The following is an 18,670-nucleotide window of genomic DNA, read 5'->3' as shown; positions in this document are numbered from 1 at the left end:
TGTACTTTGGTATTTTCCTCCTGCTCATGGGATATTTACAATTTCAAGTCTGGTATACCTTGTATTAAATTCAAAGTATTACAACAAAATTTGCTTTTTACTGCACTATTGATTTGAAAGACACAAAAACTAGCAACATGATGGCTTTTGTTATAGTATGTACAGAACTTAATTTTGTTGTCATGATGTCTTTAATTCTAATTAAATTCCTTCCCATTGTTTGAAGATCTTTCTTTACGCTAAAAATCAAAAAGTGTCCATTAAAATTGCATTATTTACTAAAATCCAGAATCCATTCTGTTAATCGATATTGAAGGAAATTGATGACATATCAGTAATTATTCAGAAAATGCTTAACTGTGCATATACTTGAAAACATTTAAAAATCAGAAGTACAACCACCCCATCTTCTGATCAATTCGTGGTATGACATGTCAGAAAACTCAGAAAAACAGTTGATATTGGATATTTTCATATTTAATTCAGAATGACTGCACATGTAATGGCCTCAATACGTGCTCAATCTTCATAAAAGCACTAAGTGTATGATGAAAGACAAGGAACTACTGGAGAGGGTCCAGTGGTGGGCCACACAAATGATTAATGGACCGGAGCAGATGCTCTTTTGAGGACAGACTGCTGGAACTGGGCCTATTCAGTCTAAAAAAGACTGAGAGGGAATCTCATTAACGCAAATAAATATCTCAGAGGTGGGTGCCAAGAGGCATAAACTAGAGCACAAGAAGTACCACCTCACCATGAAGTAGAATTTCTTTACATTGAGGGTGGCAGAGCACTGGCACAGGCTGCCCAGGGATGTCATGGAGTGTCCCTCTCTGGGGACATTCAAAACCCACCTGGACACGTTCCTGTGTCACCTGCTGCAGGTGACTCTGCCTTAGCAGGGGCTTGGACAAGATGATCTGACGATTATGACAGGGGAGATTCAGATCAGATTATTAGAAAAATCTTTTTCAGTGTTAGGATGGTCAGGCATTGGAATAGGTTGCCCAGGGAGGTAGCGGAGTCGCCATGCCTGAAGTGTTTAACAGGTGTCTGGATCTGGCACTGGGTGATGTCATTTCGTGGTTACAGTGGTAGTGCTGGGTGATGGTTGGACTTGATGCTCGTAAAAATCTCTTCCGACCTCGATGATTCTATGATTTCATAATTCAATCTCCAGCGCTCCCTGCCAACCCTACCGATTCTGTGATTCTGTTTAAGTGGGCGGGCACAACACCGCAGCTCCATTTCGGCTGCTCACCACAGAAAGAACTCCAAGCGCGAATACATAACAGTTTGATGTGGGGAACTTTCAGGTCGAAAGGCTTTTCCCCAAGGGAACACCCCCATTCCGGATTTGTCAGAGCAATGCCTACGCCCACACGCCCCACTGCCCGCCCGCCCCCGCCCCGCGGCAGCCCCGGAGCCTGCTGGGGAAGCGGAAAGGGCCGCTCCGCCCGGCCCGGCTCCGCCCCGCTCGCGCGGCCCCGCCCCTCCCTGCCCTGCGCAGGGGCCGCCGGAGCCGCCGGAGCCGCCGCGCCCGCCCGGCCCGGGGCCGCCGCCGCCGCCCCGCCATGTCCGAGGCGGGCCAGGAGCTCGTCCACCTGGTGTGGGGCAAGAAGGCCGGGCCCCGCGGGCTGGCCGACACCATATTCTGCCGCTGGGCGCAAGGTACCTGCGTGCGCCGTGCCCCGGCCCCGCGCCGCGCCCGGCCCTTCCCGCCCCGCTGCCCGCCCGCTCTCCCGGCCCTCCCGCCGGGTCGCACCCGCAGCTCCCTCGCCGCCCCCTGCGCTGTGGGGCCGTGTGCCCGAGGGGCGCCGTGCCCTGGGCACTGCTCCTGCTCCTGTGTCTGCGGCACCTCGGCGCTGGCCCACGCGGGAAAATGATGCGGCAGCTTCCCTTGCTAAATAATTATTTTGGTTTATTGCAGCATGGTCGTCTTTAGCCACAAATCTCCGCAGGAACCTAAAATTGTGTAAAAAAGGGTCTGAATTTATTAAATATATCAGTAGCGTCTCATGTCGTGATTTTACATAGCTTGTGGAAACGAACATAAGTTGTGCTTTGTTTCTGTTTTTTTGCGAAGAATATGTGAGTCACAAATAGACTTAGCAAAAGCGGGGACAGGCTTGGGATAGAAGCCCACATTCGTTTTTTTAAACTGGTTATTTGGCCATGGGAGCAGGTGCATGCCAGTATTAGGATATGTCAAGAGATAAAGCAGCAGTAGCGCTGGAACCTGCGGTATTTGTAACGTGTTTTTTCTGTATTTAAGTTATGTAGCTTATGCATGATTTCTTCTTGATGGAGACTTGCTGGTGGTCCTTAAAAGTACAATTGCAAGGCTTACCTATAAAATTATTTGCAAGGAATCAGTCTGTGTACCTTTCCTTGCTGAAAAAGGGGAGTACTAGCCTTCTCTATAACTTTCGTGGGCTTTGAAGGATTCTAATAATGATTATGATGTTCATGATAAAACTACTGATTCCTGGAGAAAATTCATAAGTGATAGTGGAATTTATAGTTTAAAAAAAAAAAGCATCCAGGTCTCAGGGTAAAGTTGCTTGAAACAGAAGTTTCTTAGTGTTTTCTGTTCTTTGCCTTTTTTTTTTTTTTTTAACAAGGGTGTTGTCATCTACATAGTTTCAGTAGATTTGGGAGCTGCATAGCTGCTCTCCATTACTGGACACAGTGCATTACCAGACTTGTATCTTTTTCCCTAGGTTTATCTGTCTTCAGATGATTCAATAATAAATATTTAGGGAAAAAAGCCAAATTCCTTTCAAGATCTCGAGTTTAAGCAGGCACAGTAAAGCTGTTGCTTGCTTTTCCTAAAAAAATTGATTATTGAAATATAATTACTTTCTGAAATACCACTTTACATTTTGGTAATGTTGCTGTTTCAGTACAAGGTGTGTGCAAAGTCAGAAAAGAAGAATTGGTGTTAAAAAGCTTAATTATTTCTTTAACTGGTAATGTTGGATTGCCACAATTGAAGTTTTAAAGATAATTTGTATGAGAAATTTTAGCAGTTTGAAAATTTATTGAAATGTGTGCTATAATGCACTGTACTTCTGATCGACTGAAGGATTAATGGAAAAGGTCTTTGGAGTTCTTGGTGGCTTCTGTAGTGGAGCTGCTATTTCCAGTCTCTCTTTAGTAAAGCCCTGTGCTACAATGTGTAGTGTATCTGTTCCCTTCTCTACATCCTCCTCAGTATAATCAATTTTGTGTAGCAAAACCCCATGACATTAAGTTAGTCTGTTTGAAGGTCTTGTACTGAGAATCAAAAGTCAGTTCCAGTCACTTACCTTGTGTACCTGCATAATACTTTCACCCAGCTTTCAGTTTCTATTTTGTTGAAAAAGTTCTGCAGCATTTACTTGCTGCAAAGGACGCCTGTCAACACTGACTCATCAAGATTTAAAAGAAGAAAAAAACCAAAAAAAAACCAAAAAACCCCCAAATATACCAAGCTTTATTATTTCCAGAGACTTGAAAGTTTAAAAGATAGATCCTGTTCCAATAAAATGCGCAGAAAGCTCCAAACAACTAGTTTGGTGTTGGATTTTTTTGTGTGTTTATTTCTTTTGATTGTAATGCCAACACTGGCATTTTTTTCAGATACTTGCTGAACATCATCTGATCCTTTCTCAAATCAAACCCTTTGGAAGTTGAGAGCTATGATTTTCATTTGGAAAGAAAAGTAGGCAGTAGGGAGGGTGTTGAGGAATGTAAGACTCATACCTGTCAGGTTCTCAGTAAAGATAGCAGCATTCCAGAAATCCTGTTATGCACCAAACTTGTTGACCATCGTACTCGTTTGAAGATGGGCTGATCTGTGAGCAGTTCAGAGAACTGACCCAGCTCATGTGGATATGCTGTTGGAAGTTAGTGACAGTAATTCCCTCAGTTTGCTGCATTGGCAACTTTAAATATATTGGTTTTATTCCTGACTTAACAAAGGAGCCACAAAAGCGTGGCTGCAAAGTTGTTGTGAGGGTTTTCATGTGGAGTTCTTCACAGAATTTTTTTCTTTATGATTGGAGCAGAATTTGCAGTTTGAGCCCTGTGGATTCCATTTACCAGAATCCTCAAAGCACAGGAATGTAGTGCAAAGCTTTAGTCTGCTCTTTGGTATTTCCTGGCATAGATAGGAGGACTTGGGAAGGAGCTGAGAAGACGACAGAACCCTAAAGGAACATACCTGTGTTAGGAGTAAATGTCTCCATTGATCCAAGGGACAAATTTCATGCATAAAACTGCTCTTCAGATCACTCCCAAAGCATGAAGCATCGTGTCTATCCAGTGTAAATGTCTGGCAGATTTGCACACCTTTCAAAGTTACATAAGCTGTGTTCTCACTGGTCTTTGGAAAGAAAGATACGGAATGATCTTCTCAAACAAGCATTTAACTGCAAAGGCATAGTGGGAAGTACAGTTTATGTGTATATGGATAACATACAATGTAAAAAGGTCCCTTTTAGCTGGATTCTCTTCAAGCTTCCAGTTGCCCAATGTAGTGGTAGCCAGCCAGGTAGTTTGTACACATACCTCATACCTTTGCAGGACTTACGGTCTCTTTATCCACAACCTATTCAGTGATGTTTTGTTGTGGTATTGCTGTAGTAAATGCTTCTTCCTTTATGTGGGCAGAAGAATGTTGTTTGTTTGTTGGGGGTTTTTCTCCCCACAGAAAATTTTGGAAGTTTCATTTTACTGTAAAGATCTGCTTGGAAAACCCAGAGCCACAAGCAAAATGTGTATCATTCTATTCCCAGCGCTAGAGAAAGGCTGAAACATTAAGATGTGTTTGGGTCATGCTTGGGCAATAATGTTTTATTCTAGTGTGTCAGGCAGTTCTTGTATCCCAGAAGAGAAAATGGAATGTACTTCCATGGTGAGAGGTGGTTGAGGTCACTTGGTCTGTTCAGCCTGGAGAAGAGGAGACTGAGGGGAGACCTCACTGTGGTCTTCAACATCCTCACGAGGGGAAATAGAGGGCAGGTACTGATCTCTTCACTCTTGTGACCAGTGACAGGCCTCGAGAAAATGGCATGAAGCTGTCAGGGGAGGTTTAGGCTGGGTATCAGGAAAAGGTTTGAAAAACCAGAGGGTGGTTTAGCACTGGAACAGGCTTCCCAGGGAAGTCACAGCACCAAGCCTGACAGTTCAATGAGCATTGTGACAATGCCCTCAAGCACATGCTATGATTCTTGGGGTATCCTGTGCAGGAACAGGAACTGGACTCGATCCTTGTGGGTCCCTTCCAACTCAGCATATTCTGTGATTTTAGGACAAGAAGTGAATAGCACAGCATCTTTGTAGCTAGATTGGATCAGCAAGGGTTTTTCTAATCTGGTTAGAGTTGCATGCTCTTTGCTAATTCCCTTGTCTCTTCAGTTAAAATTGGTTCTTGTACAGAGTGAAAATACTGAAGAGACACAGCATTCACACTTTGTGAAGTGACAGTTATGTTTATGGTGTCTTGGATGGAAAAAAAAAGATTTTTAGAAACAGGCTAGTAGTAAAAAGATTCAGGAAAGTGGTGGAATAGTCATAATACAAGAAATAATGGGTTTTGTAGTGCTTTGGAACATGATGTGGCATATTAGATGAAGGACAAGAGTGGGTAACAAAGTCATACGCTAATTTGGGAAAAATGTACATAGAAGAGCTAAGAATTAGGTGTGAGAAAGAAACATGGACCTTCATAAATGCCAAATGGGGAAATAAGGAGAAAAAACTTTGTGTTGTGTGATTACAGTGTACAAAGGATATAAAGACAGATTTCTGAATGTCATTACTCAAAATATTGGGCAATGCACTGACTGACTACCAACAGGAATCTAGATCCATTCCATCTCCATGCCACACTGTCCCAAAAGGTTAAAGCAGCAGAGCAGCAGTGATGTTGAAAAAATTGGGTCAATGGAGTGTTTAATAGGGTTATAAATGACACGGAAGATGTATGGTAATGACACTATTTTATGTTTCTTGCGGGGAAATGATGCTAATTATACTCATGGATAAAAGGCACACAGATTAATTTTAAAAATAATATTTTGTCTGCATTACTATTTTTTTTTCCTCGAAATTTTATCTTGAGTGAAAAGAGCTGTATAATAGGTATGAATGGTTAAGAGAGTAAGTAGAAGTTACTCTGGATAAGAGATGCTCATCTTGGTTGCTTAAAGGGTGGCCAGGCCATTCTTACAAATCATAAGGAAGAGTGTGGGTTTGATGAGTGTTTGGATTGCCCAAAATGTGACTGTTGTGAAGGATTAAAAAGGTAAGTTGGTGTGGTTGCAGTCTGAGGTAGACTTGAACCCAGCTGGAGTTCAGAATGCTGATTTCTGAAATTTTACCTGAGCTGACTTAACAGTTCTGTAGAACTTTTAAAAAAGAGAGCAAACCCATACTGCCTGAAGCCCTTTTTTTTTGCTTGACCGCTTTTAGAATCTTAATATTTATTAAGCATTAAGTAGCATTGAAGTAATAGCAAGTGTTTCCTCAGGTATTATATATGTGTTTTGCCTGTAGTTGTATTCTGTGAAATTCTCTGTGATACTGAGTTTACATTGTCTGTCTCAAATTTGTATTCATTCTGGTGGATCACTTGATGTTCTTTGTTTTTAGGAAGCAATTTTGAAAAACAGGGCAGGGTTAAGCTGAGACAGTTCATGCCTTCTGTAAGAAGCCTGAAGAATGTGAAGCAAATTCGAGATTTCTGAAGTGTGGTTTAGTGGTACCACACCCAAGTATGTTGTTTTTCTGCAGAAACAAATCATTAAAACAACTAAAAAAGCTTTCTAGTTGCAGTATGCTTAGATAGCATGCAGTAACACTTACAAGCAGAGGAGGACTTATCTTTTAATATTCTAAGCCTGCACAAACCAATTCAGAAAGTTTAAGGGACTGAGGATATTTCTTAGTAGAGCATGTTAACAAGGAAGTGAAATGACATTACTGCAAATTTTGGTTAAAGTATGAATTAATGGAGCTTCATTGTGACATCAGGTGATGCCAGATCTAAGTATGTAGGCTTGACATAGGTACCAAGGTTTTGGATATAAAATATATCTTTGTAAGGCACATTTTCCATGTGCTTAAAAAGGAACTTGGAGCCTTCAGTCAGATCCAGCGGAAATCCCATGGCTACGCTGATCCTTTTTAAAACAAAAAATTCACATTATTGGGGGACAGCTACCATTCTGTGATGAAATATGGCCTACAAAACATGCAGTAGTCTTATCTCTTGCTGCTTGGGATGACTTACTTGCCATGCTGTATTGTGGGGGGATGCATTTCCTCACTTCAAACTCACATCCAGGGCTTAGAGATGCTTTTGAAATGGCAGCATGTAATCATATAGAATTGGGAAAAGGAGAAGTTGTGGGAAAGTAGCTTTGAACTTTCTTTGTGCTGAGACTGACAGTCAGTCTGTGACAAGATGCATGTGTATCCCCCTTTCTGCCTGCCCCCACTTGCTTGTGTTTGCTGGTTAGTTGTTGACTACAGTTGCATGGTTTCTAGATTACAGTGAACTAGAATGACTTTGGCACAGTCTTACCATCCCTTTAAAGGATAATGTACAGCGTCACTCGCTGTGAGTTGCCATGTATCATCTCCATCAAGGTAATTGCATGTGCATTTATCCATGAGAAATGAAAGCTATGAATCACCTTATCTTAAAGACAAGTTTAAGGGCAAGGTGGTAATGAAACAATTTTGAGGTAATTGCTCCAGTATTTGCTTTTTTATGTGACTGTAAGATAATTCTGAAATACAGATACATTAAAGCTGGAGGGGGAAAATAGGTGATGTTGCATCTCAGTAAACACAGTGTATCTTCTGTGAAAGAACACCATTAAGAGGCTCGATTCAGTGGTTACAAGTGAATAGTAAAGCTAGTCAGCATATTTCAGTCTTAATAGGATGCACTGGTAGGTCAAAATTGAGCTCAGTGGGAGGCATACCATGCCCTTCATCAGGAATGAAAGTGTATTATACATGTTCAGTGAAGGTTCCAAGATGTATTTTTTTACATATGTGAGACAAAATAGTAACACAAATTTTAATTTATTGATAAGAAACTATAATAAAATAAAAAACATGGTTTAAGTAGAAATTCTTTTGTTTAAAACCCTTGCTGCTGGATCTTTGTGGTCATGATTTAATTGCAGATATAAATAATTCCTTCCTTTCATCTGTACTCATAACTTCTTCAGACAGTTTAACCATACACAGTTGCATTATCAAGGAAACCGAAACCTGATTTTTAAAGGTGAATAAGTCAGATGTCATTTCTCTTAGGGAAGGAGTATACCTAAACATGTGCTTGTTTACATATTTCACTGAATAAAATTCTTTTTCATTTGACAGGATTTGTTTTTAGCGACTCTGAATCAACTGCATTAGAACAATTTGAAGGTGGCCCTTGTGCAGTGATAGCACCCGTGCAGGTACGATGCATTTATTATAGGAATGGTTTAAAATTAGTGAGCCCAAAATTTGTTCTTTATGTATTTGGAGCTAAAACAAATACGAACAAAATTGCAGATCAGTTGTATCATAATTAAAGTGTGGAGGAGGCAAAATCTCTGTAAAAATGCAGAGATGGGCATGGGCTGATTTTGAACTATAATTTTGCAGAAGGACATTTGTTTGAGGAAATGCAGCAGGCTGATCCAAGTAGAAGTAACTTCAAAATCAAGAATGCATTATAGAAGGGAGGAAGAAAAGATCAGATAGAAATTTAATGCTAATCCTTTCACATCTCTTGAATTCCCTGCTCTTAAGGCAATACCTGTGTCACAATGTCTGCCTTTTTTTTGTAACTCTGTATTAGAAATATTTGAAGTAGTTGATTTTCAAATCTAACAAGGTTTGCCATGTACTGAAAGGGAAACATTATACTTTTAAAGTTCTAATTAGCAGAAAATTAAAATATGTCAGGTGAATATATTTTATCCCTGATAACGTGCTTAGGATTTTATTTGTGCTGCAGATACGCTCAACCAACTGTGGTTGTGATTTTTTTGTTCTCTTACTCGATTGTACCTTCGCAGGCTGTGCATGCTCTTTGCAATGCTTTTTCAGGGCAGCTCTGACTGCTGGGTGGATGTAGGACCTGTAGGCTGGATCTGTTCTGCCGGAGCAGTTTGTTTAACTGCAACTGCTCTTCATTCTTGTAGGAGCACCTTGTAGAGATAGGCAGGCTTTGAGTCATGGACGAGATTACTTTTTCTGGTAACCTGCTGTTGACTCTTCCTAAACACAGATCAAATTCTGTAGGTATGTCTCAATCTGATTGGAGGCCTTGTGCACTGATCTGGGACATACTTAAGTCATACAGAGAGTGAATCTGGTCATGAACTGGAAGGTAACTGGGTCAGACAACTGATGCTGTGGAATTGTTTTCATCTCTGGTGTGTACAATGTCATAAAACCTCTGCCATTCTAAATGCTGGTCCCACCAAAAGACTTGTACCACAGGAAGAAGCGCCTTTGTTTAAGTGGCAAACAATCAATAAAAAGCTATTTTATTATGAATTGCACTCCATAGCATGGCCCTCTCTAGTTCTCTAGTCTTAAAACCAGATGCAGAGTGTCTGGTCTTTGATGTTAGAACTACAAATCTTTTATTTGGGGGATTGGAGAGAGTAAAGAATAGGACCAGCCAGCTCTTTAAAGGCAATGCCACGTCTTTAATGTATAAAATGTTCTTGTAGACAAATGGTTTTTTAGATGATACATAGGTAAACGTCATTGAAATTAAGTAATTAAAGCATATTTAAAAGTGAGTTGGGTTCCAGCTAGGAAAGGAGGAGGGGATCAAACAGATCTTGCAGTGCCTGCTGCTGCTGTAATTACTAGAAGGGTGTGCAAAAAATCTGTAATGGGAGAACAGGGTGAGCATGTCAAGAAAGCAGTGAAAGTTGAACCAGCTGTTTTTAAGGTGCTTCAAATACCTGAAATGGCATCTTATAGAGTAATTAGAAAACCCAAGACTGTTCCACAAAGTTTCTTCTTTCATTGTTCCCTCTCTGTAACTTGGAGCAATTTTTTTTAATTGCAGCATTAGCATTGATGATAAAACAAAGCAGGGATACAGAGATGCATAGGATTTCTTTAACCTGATCTGCAGGTTATTATTTGCAATGATTAAAAGAGTTGGGCTTGTTAACCACTAAAGGGATTTGTCTTAGTGACTAGAGATGTCTTGTACTACTGATCAGTTATACTGAAAAATATTTGTGCCTCCATTATTGCAGTCCCGTGAGTCTGGAGGTCTGCATTATGTGTATTTGAAGCGTGCTTGAGGTTCAAATCATTAGTGTTGAATGTAGTTATGAGGCCGCCTTTGTGGCTAGTTTGATGGGGAAAAGTCAGTAAGCAGGGCAGGCTCAGACTCTTGTACTGAATGATAAGCAGCTTGAAACTCTTCTAATAACATGCAAAAATGCTTTGGTGTAGAGCTTGTGACATGATGTAAAAGTTGGTGGTGTCTTGTATTTTAATAATATTTTATTCTTTGATACCAAAGGCATTCCTTTTGAAGAGGCTTTTTACCAGTGAAAAGTCTACTTGGAGAGACTGTCCAGGTACTGTGACCTCTTTTTTTCCCCTCATTATTTTTCCATTTTATTTTTTTGTAAAGCGTATCTTAGTTCAAAGAATTTAAAATACTTCACAGTTTCTTTTTGTTTGCATGCTTCCGTACCATATGTATACTACATGCTTCAGAACTCCGATCTGTGAGTTCTGTGCTTGTCCTTAATGCTTCTGTGTTCTATAAATATTTAATTGAAATCCATTATTAAGAAAGGGAATGGGTTAGAAATCCTATAAAACCATATTTTTCGAAAGATAGCTTTATAATCTTTGGTCCAGTGTAGTCAAAGAGCAATTAACATTGTATTAATGAGATAAAAATAATAATTATTTAGATAGTGTTAATGTATACAAAAGATACTAGTAGCTTATGTATGACAGTGGTTCTCAGCAATCAAACTCATGTGGGTTTCTGATCTTTCAGAAGAGGAGCAGAAGAACCTTCTCTGTCATACATTATGTGATATTTTGGAAATGGCTTGCTCTGATAATTCTGAGTCATACTGTCTGGCAACATGGATAAGAGGAAAAACAACTGAAGAAACTGCTAGTATTTCTGAAAGTCCTGCAGAATCTAGTCGTCGAGAGGAACAACCTTGTAAGATGCATTTCTATGCTAAATTGCCCATCATTTAGTGAAGTATTGCATAGTTTTTGAGGGCCCACTGCTTTTTTATTTATTCACAGGTGGAGTTTTTGCATTAGTGATTCCACTAGTAAAAGACTAATTACAACACACAAATCTGAGGCATTGATCCTGTTTGTTGAAAGCAATGGGCTGTCTATCACTGGAGTTCTAACATACATGTTTCTTTAGAATTTCAGCATTTTCCATAATCTTCAGTTTTATTTTGTAATTTATTGGGACCTGATATATCTTTAATTTTGAAACATCTACATGCTTCTTAACACTGAAAGAATACTTTAACTTGTCACTTGTTGCTTTAGAAGAGTTTTTGTAGGAAATTCTTCAATGCTTTATTTGTTCTAAAATATTCTGGATCCCCTGTTATGGAGAAATAGCCTTTTTCCATTTGTCTGTGCAGTACCAAACAGTTTAAATCACCTTCTAGTAAATTATAATAATTTTTTTTGTAGATTAGAATTTTTCAGTTACCTGCTTTTTGCAAACGGCTTGATTCCTTCATTAGTTACTGACATCAAGGGTACGGGGAACATCATCTGTTGCACTAAGATGAGGCATCCAGTCATATCTAACTACTGCAGAGCCAGTGACATGGCAAGCTTATCTGTGCACATACGATCAGAGAGTTGTATTTATTAATCTTTTAACAGGAGAGATCTGATATGTTAAAAGATAAGCTGCTTTTTCTTAACAGTTTTTTTTTCGCAATGGGTCCCTTAAGTATGAAAAACTCCTCACATGAGAACATGTTGCTTATAGAGGTGCCATCTTTTGATGCAAGGAGTATGTTATTCATCAGTTTGTGGCATAACTGCAAAGTAAAAATTGTATTAATAGATTTTTTTATGTGTACAGCTAGTTACAGAAGTTTGTGGTGCTGGAGCTCATTGTTAGAAGTCATCTTCATGTGCTTCCAACGAGTGCTCCCTGTGCTTTAGAAGGCTCAAACAATAATTAAAATGTTATTTAATTGGAAAACAGAAGGCCAGTGCATAAGAGTTCCAATGTGAGCATTTTTTTAAGTAAGGAAAAGTATTATACAGAAAGTTGTATCCGCAACTTCGCTGTAAAAAAAAAAATCTTCCTTTGCAAAATAAGGCAGTTGTAACTCTGAAAGTCCTAGTTTCTGTGCATTTTTTAGTTGTCTCTGAAGCTCTTGCTAATGATACGAAGTTTGCTTTGAAGAGAAAGTGAAGCAGAGACTAGTTATCTACAGGATCTTACTGTCCTGTTTTTTAATGTATTGCCTTCCAAAGTTCCAAAGGGCTTTTAACCATAGAAAATGTTCAACAGTCTTTTTAAACACACACTCAGTTAATAATTACTCTCAACACTGATACTTAGGAACTAATCCATTCTATTACATAACTACATTTTTCATGTTTCTGTCTAAGTCTTCAAGTTCTGCCTGCCTTGTTCTTAATAACACAGAATGTGCTCAAGGAAGACCAGGATATATTACCATGTAAAGTCTGCTTGTGCCATAGGCGATGTTAGTCTCTTTCATTGTTTTTATTCTACATTCCCTGCTAGACGCTGAATGCATCTCTCATATGTACAGTATTTTGCCTTCTATGTATATTGCAATACACTTACCAACTTAAGATATGTTAGTGAGGTTGGGGCTTTTTTCCCTTCCTCTGTCCTGCTGTTTAACTGTGAACCATCTTCTTAACCTGGTTAGGGGTGGGACAGAGATGTTGAGGAGAAGATATTGTAGTAATGCAGAGTTGTGTAACTGCTAGTGCAAAGGGATAAATTTATTTCTTTCTTGGCTGCTGTACTCAATAAAAATAGAAACTGGCATTGTCATAGTTGATAGAACTTAAGAGATGAGTTGGGTGAGCAGGGAGTATTGCAGATACAGTTCCATATGGCAGGCTATTTGGGAATTGAATATGGTGATATGTTTATAATAAAGCCATGAAATATGGTTAGACACAGCATGATAGAGCATAATTTTACAGAGTTTCTATACAATTGTATTTCTCATACATCTCATGTTCTCTTGCTGTTTGTTCTTTTTCATTCCACTAAGCACTGTTTTTATTTAGCATTGTTTGAGTTATGTATAGCTCTACTTCTCTTTAGAATTTCTACTTCTTTCCCTTTATTTCAAATAGTAATTCTCTTAGCATTTCACTCTGTTCTTTAGTAACAGAATGAAACTGCCTATCATCCTGGTGTGTGAACAAAAGGTGGATTCGAGCACACTTACTGAATGCAACAGCATTTTTCATCTGCTTTTGTGGTGTATAGCAGTCATTTGTTGGCCACGCGTTGGCTTAGTAGTGCAAGTTCCCAGGTTCAAAGATTGCTTTATATGAGTTAGTCCCTCTAACTTTCTGCTTACAAAAACATGTGTTCTTCAAACAAGGTCAGTTTCTGCAGAATTTTCTGCAATTTAGATTCATTGTTTCATATTTTATAAAAATGTCTTAAAAATACATTCTTTTAAGTCCAGTTTTGGTCTTGGTAATCTAAGCAATTCCTTATAGTTATTCAAATGACAAAAACTAAAACTCTTAAGACAGCTACTGCTGTGTTTCTGAAGTAGAAAATGAAAATAATCTGTTGCCTGAGAATCAGTTGTATTTGCATATAGGGCAAATCAAGTGCATCTTTCAAAATACAATTGGAATGGGCATAAAATGCCTTTTCTGGAATTCTGGTGGGAAGAATCAATCAGTAGAATTAGCCCTAATGGCTTCAGATCTTAACCGAATTGTATGCAATCACATTCAGTCGCTAGGTGATCAGGCATTGTTTAAATATTCGGCATCAAGTGGCATCTATCAAAAAGCAGATCTGTCTGTTTTGTGTATTGCTCTACTAGCAAAAATGTAAAGAAAAGAAAAAAGAAAGGTATAAAGCCTGTGTTGAACTTGGGAAGACACTAATGCTGTATTTTTTTATGTCCGGGACGCAACACTAACCTGAAAGGGTGTTTACCCATTATTGAAAGAAAACAGCAAGAACTTGCTTAAAAACAGAATGCATAACACTGTGTAGAATTAGTCTACTTTTTTGTTTGTAATAAGTAAGCTTTAAAGGGAAGAAAAAGCCCTCAATTTCAGTAACAGAAGTGTATATTCAGAGAAAAAATACAGCTTATCTACACTGATAAAATGATGCAAATAATCGTGCTTGCTTTTCTAGGAAGTAGTACTTCTTGTTGACCTGCAAAATTATATCTATAGTATGCATATGCTTGGTGACTTTGTGACGGCCACATTTTGTACAAAATCAACAGCTTAGTATATGACAAATATTTCCAAGACTACGCACTCCAGTGGCTTTGTGCTTTTAATAAATTGATTAGTAGAAATAGAAATGTTCTCACTAATTTGTATGGTGGAATCTTAATGTTGCGGTAAATTAGTTTATACTAATCAGTTAATTTTAAATGTCAGGGGAGGATTAAAAATATAATTAGAGCTTGAAAGTATACTAGCTTGCTGTGTGTATCTTGTGTCATTTTTTTGCCATGTGTAGTGCTGAAAAGTGTCTCTTGTGTATAGCTGCCTTGGCTGTCGAAGAGCTTGGCTTTGAGCGATTTCATGCATTAATTCAGTAAGTAATATGTTGGAACATTTAAAATACAATATTTTGAAGTTACACTAATATTCACAGGCCTGAAAGGGGTATGCTGAAGAACTTTGTGTGTTACTCATCAGGTTAAACATGGATTTCAAGTTTTGATTTGGGGGTTTTTGTTGTTTTTCTTTGCATTTTAACCATTTAAAATGGAATATTATTTTGAGCATAAGTATTAGGCTTTAAAATAAAACTGAAGCAATGTAATGTGATAAATTGGCCAGATAGTTTGTGGATTTCAAGTATATGAACACAGCTAATCAATATTTTATAATAAAGATGTTAATCCTCAATATTTATGTAATGTCCTCTAGTATATTTCCTGATTTGGGATATCGTAAGAAACATTTATTAAAATGTTTCATATGCAAGACTGATTTTTGTTTCATACTTTAAACACTGTTCTTTTTTTGGGGTGTAAACACAGAACTGACAGTTCTAGTGAGTTTATAATTAAAGGCAAGAGCCTTTTATTTTCACAGTGAACAGTTGGGTAAATATTATACAAATCAATCCCCTAAGAAGAAATGAAGAGCAGCAGAATTCCAAAAAACACCTGAGATGGAAAATATTGCTAATTAGAACTGAAATACCCACAGTTTATTTTATCAGTAGTAATTATAGTTTATTTTTTAAACCATTGTCATATAAGGAAATAAGAAAGAGGAGTCCATAGAAGTTTTATAACCTTATCTGATCAAAACAGTAATTTCCTGCCCTTCCCCCTCCCCTCCTGCTCACCCCCTCACTCTTTGCACTTGTGATACCCACTTTTATTTTTTTCTGTCGTTCTCACTGGGAATGAATGCTCTGGCATTTACCTTTAGACATCAGATGAATTTCAGAACTGGCTTTGCCTTGCATACTTTGTATGCCATGTGTCTACTGATGAAGAAAGGATGTTTAGAAATCAAGTATTAGCCAGAGTAAACCCATCTATGAATGTATTTTTGTAGATGTTTGTTTCTTTTTTAAACAAAGTTTACTAAAAGTGTGCAAGAAGTCAGAAAGAAAATAATATACTTGCTCGTGTAAGATAAGCAGAGACTATGATCTAGTTTGAATTACTCAGTAAAAACTAATGCTTGTGTTCTGAAATGTAGTATTTAGTTCTAACTGCCCCAAGAAACTGAAAGTGTATTGCTTCACTGGGATATTGGTTAATTTCTTCCTTTTCTTGGTTTTTATTTCAGTTTTTTTCTTTTTAAACATATGATCGCATGGTGTTACCTTATCATCCAGATAGTCACCATATTACGCAGCCAGATAGTGTCCCAAATGTTAATGTAGCACTGTTCAATATTTTGAACAATTTGCTTTTTCCAGAGCAAGAGTCTAACAAATTCAAATTCTTATGGGAAATACAATAATTGCTTCAAAAGCCTGGAAGATAGTCATACCTGGTTAAGTAGAAGGTTTTTTCTCCCTTGTTTATGGGCCGAATGTCTTTCAGAACACTATATAATGCATATGTTATTTTGGTGACATACAATCTATTTGCAATTTCAGTAACAGTGTTTTATAGAGTTACAGTAGTGGTGCAAGCCACTCAGCTCTTTCACACGTGTATGTAACTTTATGGTTAGTGTTTGCATCTCAAAATTGTTCATTTTTGCATTTTGCTCCAGAATTATTTATCATCTTCAGATGGGTAAATACTAATGACTCTATGGCAGTTTCAGTAACTCCAGAAGAGCTGCTGTGTCATTCTGTATATAACACCAGATCTGTTCTACTCTTACTTTGATATTTTCATGTTAGGTGTTAGTATTTCTTGTTTGTGACACTATTCTAATGCTTCACCTAAATACATACTTCTTTTCTGTTGTTTGTTATTGTTTTTTGTCTTTAGCAAACGAGCATTCAAAAGCTTCCCTGAACTGAAGGATGCAGTTTGGGATCAATATTCAGCGTGGACAAACAGATTTGGAGTATTGCTCTTTCTGTATTCTGTAATACTGACAAAGGTTTGTGGTTTGCCTGATATATTTTGTGTCTGGTTTATATTTCTTTGTTAAGTGAAACTTCGATCATGTAACCCTTTTTCTGTAAAAGATGAACAGTAACTGATGAACTAAGTCCAGATAAATGGATGAAATGGTGTCTTCATTTATGTTGCAGTACAGTTCCAGCCTAAAAATTTGAAAGGCTCCAGCCTTTTGTCTTTTTGGGTTTTGGTTTGTCTTTTTCTCTTTTGATCTGGGAGACTTACACATTTTGAAAACATACTTTCTTACAAGATGTTTGAAAACATATTCCTTTGAAGAGAAAGCAGCCTGTTTAGTTATCAACTCATGTAAAAACATCAGCCTCCCAATATTTTACTGTTGCATTCTGTTGTTGTATAAATGTTGCAATTCATTCCTTAAGATAGCAAAAATGTTTGCAATTTTTCTACAGGGTATTGAAAACATAAGAAATGAAATTGAAGATGCAACTGAGCCATTGATAGATCCCGTTTATGGTCATGGAAGGTAAAATGCATTTGCTACCACTTAAAATAGATATGTGGGGTAATTTTTTATGTTTTATGTAACTGATCATTCTTTTAGGGAATTACTGACATTAAAAGACAGGTTCAATTACAAATTTAAAATAACCAAAAGCAACACTGAAAAGCGTGGGTTTTTTTTCACTGCTAACTCCATTTACTGTATCAGTTCTGAGGAAATGCTTCTGGTTTTGCTGAAATTTCAGAAGAATAAGTCTCAAATTCAGGGCTACATTCCATATCAAGCTTGTGTCTGAAAGAGTGGAGATGATTATTAGTGTTCCTGAACTAGAAATACACACTAGTAAATGGAAAATAGTTATAAAATGTCTGCTTGGCTGTCTGGATAATCCAATAATTTTTTAATTTGTTACAGATAACCACTTTTTTTGAAATAGGTTTTACGTCCTTTTTAATTTCTTATGTCTTACATAATTTCTTTCTGTTGTATAGCCAAAGTTTGATTAATCTGCTGTTGACGGGACATGCTGTTTCTAACGTGTGGGATGGAGACAGAGAATGTTCAGGAATGAGTAAGTTGATTCTAGTTTGTGCTTGTTCGTAATTTTTACATACTCTGGGATGCTGACCTATAGATTTGGAATGTGTTCCATTTCTGTTTTGATAGTCTCCTTATTTACTGCCCTTTGATTTTAGTAGACCTCAAATGGAAATAAAACATACTAGCACAAAATTGCTGATGTTAGTATCAGTGAATATGGGATTGTCAGCTACCAGTTGAACGTAGGAGTTACCTGATGACCAGGATGATGGAAGGGAGTGGAATCTCTGCAATTTGGGAAGTTTGAAGACAGGGCCGCTATTCAGAGCAGCCCCATCAAGCTAGAGAAATGGACTGACAGTAATCTCCTGAGATGCACCCGGGATGGAATAAACCCATGCAACAGCACAGGGCAGCACTGGCTGGCTGGGAAGCAGCTTTGTAGAAGAGGACCAGAGGTCCTTGTGGGCATTGAGTTGTACTCAGGTGTGTCCTTCTGGCAAAGAAGGGCAGCTGCATCGTGGGCTGTTTAGGAGGGTAGCCAGCAGCTGGAGAGAAATGGTGGTTGTTTCCCTCTATCTGGCACTTGTGGGACAAGCTCTGGAGTGGTGTGTCCAGTTCTAGGCTCCCCAGTGCAGGAAAGACATTGACGTAAGGGGAGTGAGTTCAGTGGAGGCTCATGATTAGAGGGCTTTTGTGTTTTTTGCATTTAATTTTACAAATAGAGATTATATGAAAACAGGAACAGTTTAAACTGTGGAAATGTTCACATCTTCTCTTCCACTGCTACAAAGTCCATCTCAGGTTCATCAGC

The 18,670-nt window shown here is 38.2% G+C and overlaps 1 protein-coding gene across 1 annotated transcript in view; it reads left to right on the top strand.

Moving 5' to 3' along the window:
* Positions 1–1,504: 1,504 nt before the first annotated feature.
* The window catches only part of MINDY3 (MINDY lysine 48 deubiquitinase 3), a 48,497-nt gene continuing 31,331 nt past the window's right edge, over positions 1,505–18,670 (top strand). Inside the window, exons 1-8 of the mRNA XM_042044316.1 lie at positions 1,505–1,674; positions 8,389–8,468; positions 10,553–10,610; positions 11,045–11,218; positions 14,788–14,839; positions 16,716–16,830; positions 17,264–17,337; positions 17,808–17,887. Of these exons, the coding sequence (XP_041900250.1) occupies positions 1,578–1,674; positions 8,389–8,468; positions 10,553–10,610; positions 11,045–11,218; positions 14,788–14,839; positions 16,716–16,830; positions 17,264–17,337; positions 17,808–17,887 (730 nt within the window). The 5' untranslated portion in view covers positions 1,505–1,577. The remainder of the gene's footprint in view (positions 1,675–8,388; positions 8,469–10,552; positions 10,611–11,044; positions 11,219–14,787; positions 14,840–16,715; positions 16,831–17,263; positions 17,338–17,807; positions 17,888–18,670) is intronic.

Source organism: Corvus kubaryi, unplaced genomic scaffold (assembly GCF_017639235.1).
Source record: "Corvus kubaryi isolate FWS band 111438036 unplaced genomic scaffold, C.kubaryi_AGA036_p1.0 37398, whole genome shotgun sequence".
NCBI lineage: Eukaryota > Metazoa > Chordata > Aves > Passeriformes > Corvidae > Corvus > Corvus kubaryi.
The sequence above is the reverse complement of the archived record's forward strand: the minus strand, read 5'-3'. Positions and strand labels throughout refer to the sequence as shown.